We start from the raw sequence: 6,000 nt of genomic DNA, 5'->3' as shown, positions 1-6,000 counted from the left end.
CTAAATCATACACATTCTAATTCGCAACATGTTTATATTACAAATAATTGGTATATTAGCTGGTATACACGTACAAGGTTGTTACTTTTCGAAATCAGATATCATTTTCAGCAGCCATTTACTCATTACACTCATTTACACACTGCACTCACACACACACGCTGTCTAGTAGAGATTTCTTTATTTATAATCTTATTTTTAAATTATGCACTTAATTACACAGATAAAATAACATTTATTCGAAGAGCGCTTGTTTCCTGTACGTTAATGGCGGCGCACACATTCGTCGCTATCTGCTTCCACGACGCAATGCGCGGTACGCTGTTTTAAAACGCAGTGCCCGCGCACAGCTGTGAAACCAATTTTTTGGGGCCAGCAATATATACGCCCTATCTGTGGGACGTGCTTTTGCAGTAATATTATCAGCGCCTGACTAGTTGCTTTATTCCTTCCCACAGGAACCGTACACCATCCTAATCTCCCCGCCTTTGCCTTTTTTTCCCCTTCCCTCCCTCCTACGCCTCTGTTGCCGACCAGCGCGCCGCGGCAGATATACTTTACAATATACATAATCTTATTTACAAGTCCATATATAGCTTCGCGGGCACCCTGCTATGCATCCTCTCGCTGATTAGGCCTTCTACCTATCTTACTGGTTAATCTAGAACGTGCAAAATGTACAGCTAGGTTCATATTCTTTGGTTGCATTTGCATAATACTGCGCGCCCTCTTTTTAAAAATAATACAGACTGTCACGCCGCACCTGCAGCAGTGTAGTCTGTTCACTTCCACACCAACTACGGGTCCAGCTGAACTGACGAAACGGGGTGTCAGATATGACAGGATCTAGATACATAGTACAGGCTACATATTTCATTTTACCATCAATTTCATTACTATAAATTACATGTGAGGTCATTCGAAAATTATCTTTACAAACGAACGTTCGTTCTACTTCTAGTTATGAGTTGAATAAAAACTTTATCATCGTTTCGTCATTTCAGCTTCAACAATTACAAAGAAAAATCATAACAATGCGCAGTGAAAATGCAAATTAGAAATTTATAATCTAGGCAACAGTTCAATTGCAGTAACAAGTAAATGTCCCAGTTATGCTCCTTGCTCGTAAAAAGTTATTCGTGCCTGACGCTTCCTCAGTTCCTTCCATTCTTGTGGCGATCTTCCTTGGGAACAGTTAACAAACATCGTTGTTACTACTGTCACTAACACAGGCATCACATGACACCGCTGAGCCGGAAACTACGACTCCCCTGGCGTCATACAAAACCACCAGCTTTTTATACTGACGGGTACAAGAAACTTGATAAATGCTTGCTGAAACTCTTCAAGAACATGAGGAACAGCACAACGTGCAGCACATGACGGAAACGAGCCCCTGCTGCAGCGCTAATGTCTAACTAATTAGCGACATTTCTTGCAGAAACCACAACAGACCTCGGAAAAGAAGTACTGTTCTTCTGTAGCACCAGTTGCGCTACTTTCTTATTAGTAATAGAATTAGAGGAGTATGTAACATTAGCACCCTTATTTTTATTTAATGAGTGCACGGGCTTTCGTGAAATTGTACTGGTTTCCTTCATATTTTTTCGATTTTGAAAGTATAACTACTCTTAACATCGCGAGAATATTGATCTCTGTCTTATGTTAAAAATTAATTCCTGAATCTTTTTGCTTGTAAACACTGTTCAGTTACTAGAATGAATCTTTCACAGCGCTTTGAAACGTCTTGACAGACTAAAAGTTTATTCCAGACCTGAATCAGAGTCAATACTCGTGTTTTCTGCTGGCAGCTTGACCCAGACCCCACTCTCGAACTAGATAGATGGTCAAATCTCTCCAATTTTCCCACGCCACAAGGACTCTCTTGTATATCTTGCCAGACAAGTACCCTGGTATAAGTAATATGGCGGAGGGTGGTTTGATACTGGCAAACGGAGAGATTGACAGGTGTCTGGATAGCGTTTTAGTCTGTCAGAACACCGTATCGTTGTTACTGTTACAATTTAGAGATCAGTTTTACAGTATTAATCGTTTTCTTTGATCTGTAGAACGGTTTTCTAAATGCAAAAATTTTCACTTTCTATCATTCTTTCAGTGTAACAGCGAGCATTTATATTCTCCTATCTTATAGTTGCCGCCAGTAAACAGTCATATTTGCAGTTCATTGAACTTCACAGTACTGCATACCAAAATAGCCTCCATTCGAATAATGGGCTTTTAGTATGGCGATGGCTGATGCAGAGCTTCCTCTCTGAAAGACCCATATGTCTCCGTGTGTGTAATTCAGCCTCGAGCACCAGGAAATTGCGTGTGCTGTATCTTGAACAGAAGTTATCGACAACGAGTGGGAGACTTCCATCAGCGGACTGTTTACGCTACAACGTGGCTCTGAGATGCTTCACGGTAGATATTTCCCAACAGTTGAGGACCACTCAGTTTGGAACAGCGGTCTGTCCGTCACGGGTGCCGTAGAAACTTGAGGTCCAGCGTTCTGCGACTGGGCTGGAGACGCGTCGAGCAGGCTGAAGCGCTCGTCGGACGGAGCCGACGCCCCGGCTCAGGGGCGGCCCGCCAGCTCGGCGGCCTCGCCGGCGAGTTCGCGGCGCAGCCGCTTGGCGGCGCTGGCGGCGCGGCCCAGGTCGTCGTCGCGGTCGGACGCGTCGGCGTCGGCGTCCGCGTCGGCCAGCCCCTCCGCCTCCTCCTGCTTGCGCTTCGCCGTCGCCATCTCGGCCGCGTGCTTCTTGCGCCACTTGGTGCGCCGGTTCTGGAACCACACCTGCAACGCAAGAAAGAAAATGTGTCAGGTCATCCTGTATCCTGTCACATATGATAACGTTATACACTGACTAGCTAAATAAATGGACAGTCTGTTTAACGAAGGGTTTGAGTGAAAGATTGAGAAAGGCTAATGATAGTGAAAATGATGGGAGTTAACAATGAGTGACCATGCTCTCGGAGTCAAGCCAAAAGCGCGTAATTCACAGTGCAAACACTAGTTGTCACAAACACATTGTACAGACCGCGTAGTCACAGCACAAACATCGAATTTCAAAAACACCATTGTACGGAAGTGGCACAATTTAGTGCGCTCGGCGTGTCTCGATTGTCAAGTGAAAATTGTCGGTACGCTACAATTGGCTCTGAGCACTATGGGACTATCTGAGGTCATCAGTCCCCTAGAACTTAGAACTACTTAAACCTCACTAACCTAAGGACATCACACATATCCATGCCACAGGCAGGATTCGAACCTGCGACCGTAGCAGTCGCGCGGTCCCGGACTCAAGCGCCTAGAACGGCTCGGCCACCGCGGCCGGCCGGTACGCTAGAAAAACGCCGTCAATGTGTTGTGTGGTATGAGAAATTTTTGAGTGTCGTAGAGACTGAGCCAGCTTTCGGACACCAGCACAACGTTATCGGCCTGTTCTAGTGTTTTCCTTTTCTAACATCTCAAACGGATCACTCTATACACTGCCAGAGAGTGCGTAACACGTAAAACACAGTGCTGCGCACAGCACAAAACATACGAACTTTATGAAAATCATTTCCGTTAAAATTTCGACGAAAATCGTTATCACTGTTTATGTTAGGTACCACAGATGCATAGATTTGTTTAAATGACCACAAACTCGCGCCCAAAGGACTGAATCATTTATTGTTCCACTGTAGGCCAATTTCAGCGTTACGCCAGTTTCGAGTGGTCACTACAATATGTACATAGTAACATCGTAATAAGCATCTGATAGGCAACCGCGTAACTAGGTTAGTTATTTTGTAGCAAAATTAGATAGGGAGGTTACAAGTGGTTTACCTTTCCAAAGATGTTTCTCAGATTCAAACATGTTTCATCGTTGTTTCACCATTTAATTACTGATCTCTCTGGCATTCATGATATGTTTCAGGCAATATGTTGTAGTTGTCCTCAGATATTTTGATGTTATCGTATGTTACCCGTAGATACGTAACCTTCATCGTTCTGTCTGCCGTCATTTGAAAAACAGAATTTCCTCAGAAAAATAGATGTTGCTGAATAAAACACAAAACTTCGTGATGCCACCGACGTGTCGCAAATTTTCCTACCAGCTGAGCAGTCCTTCATATTTGCCTTCCAGGCCACTGTTCCTCATTCCAAATCATGTTATCCTTTACTGTGCTTTTCACGGTTTGCTGATAATTTGCGGCGTAATTAGTACTTAAAAATTTTCCCGTCGTTTCGTTTTCCGTCTGTGTCACGCAGTATTTAAATGTGTCATACTGTGGATTTTCCTAGTGACCCTCATTTTCTTTTTGACATATTTTAGGTCTTTTGTGCTTCTTGTTTAATTTTTGTGATTGTTTCTTAATTTGTCTCCGTGATGCATAATTGTGCTTCAGTTTGTCTTAGTACCTCTGTTTCCTCTTTGCGTCATTTCTGCCATATTCTAGGTTTTGCTAAATTTAAATAACTTTCTCTCTTTAGTTACTCTAAATTTTCTCTAAATACTACAAAAACCGGTATTTTCTTTGAGAGAACTATGTGTAAATTTTATCAAGAATTAATGAATCAGTTTGGTTACTGCTGCGCTAAAGAATAAGAAATCCATCGAGATTCGACAGCCGTTCTGTTTGAGAATGTTTTTATGCTACTTTGCATGTCTCTTTCGCTTACACAGACTTTATACGTATAAGACGGCCGCTGTGACCGAGCGGTTCTAGGGGCTTCAGTCCGGAACCGCGCTGCTGCTACGGTCGCACGTTCGAATCCTGCCTCGGGCATGGATGTGTGTGATATCCTTAGGTTAGTTAGGTTTGGTAGTTCTAAGTCTAGGGGACTAATGACCTCAGATGTTAAGTCCCATAGTGCTTAGAGCCATCTGAATCATTTTTATACGTATAAAATGTGAAGTTTTCCCATGTTTCCTATTCCCAAGGTTTGATCCAAACGTAATTGTACGGTAGATAGGTGCTGAGTGGGAGGAATATGATGGTATATCGCCTCCAATTGGACGATGTCTAATAAGCAAATATGAAGTTCAAATGAACCAATGGGTTGGCAGCCGCTTCATTTATGTATAAAAAGCAAAAACTTTCATTCGTATTCCAAAGTAAAATCATTGCAGACTTAACGTTCTGTAGCTTGCAAAGTATAGTCTTGCTGATCAAATTGGTGCAAAACTGTCAACAATTTAGACCTATTGGAATATGTATTGATGGATCATACACGAATCGTATTTGCTTAGCAGAAATCATCTTTCTGAACGTCTCTAACCCAGATAAACTTCAATGGGATCTTAATAGAACAAGTATGAAATTCGACCTAAAAAGACAAACGTAATGTACAACCAACTTGGGAAAAAGAAAATAGAAGTTAACAATGAAGTCATAGAACCCATAGATGAGTATTTGTATTTAGGGAATCGAAAACAGTGACTTGACAGACAGCTCAAGACGTGCCCTAGAGTGGTTTTGGTAAACTATATTAGGTTTTCAAAAGCAACGTTCGGATGTTTCTGCAAAGGACAGTTTACATACAGTTAGGTGTACTGCCAATTGTGACTTACGACTGCGATAACTGGACTTTTAAAATCGTGTACCGTTAATCGAGCACGTTGGATACAGGAGAGACAGAAACCAAGGAACGGATCAGGGAGAAGATTGGGGAGAAGACGCAATCAAGACACATGAAAATAGGATGGAGGTGGAGGGGATATGTAGCCCAACGAATAAATGATAAACGGAGAAAGCAGCTTCTTTGTTGAGTTCTGAGACACAAGAAAATACGAAGAATGGGACCTACTGCAACGACAAATAGCTAGTGATTATACTAAGGAGCATAAACTATCAATATAAATTTTTGTCATCAGAAGAATATTTGCAAAAGGTCTCATCGTCGTGCTTAATGTTCACAAAACGGTTTATTAGGGGAATCCACATTCTAACCCAACATTGGTGTCCCAGTTTGCCCTCCGCCAACGCTTTCGGTCTTCTAAGCTCCTGCGC

At 42.5% G+C, this 6,000-nt stretch overlaps 1 protein-coding gene across 1 annotated transcript in view; it reads right to left on the bottom strand.

Moving 5' to 3' along the window:
* Window positions 1-2,578: 2,578 nt before the first annotated feature.
* Window positions 2,579-6,000, bottom strand: part of LOC124795725 (homeobox protein Nkx-6.2-like) — a 230,032-nt gene continuing 226,610 nt past the window's right edge. Inside the window, exon 3 of the mRNA XM_047259807.1 lies at window positions 2,579-2,797. Coding sequence (XP_047115763.1) covers window positions 2,579-2,797 — 219 coding nt within the window. The remainder of the gene's footprint in view (window positions 2,798-6,000) is intronic.

The sequence above is a fragment of the Schistocerca piceifrons genome, chromosome 4, assembly GCF_021461385.2.
Source record: "Schistocerca piceifrons isolate TAMUIC-IGC-003096 chromosome 4, iqSchPice1.1, whole genome shotgun sequence".
In the NCBI taxonomy this organism is placed as follows: Eukaryota; Metazoa; Arthropoda; class Insecta; order Orthoptera; family Acrididae; genus Schistocerca; species Schistocerca piceifrons.
This window is presented reverse-complemented; position numbering and strand designations above follow the sequence as displayed.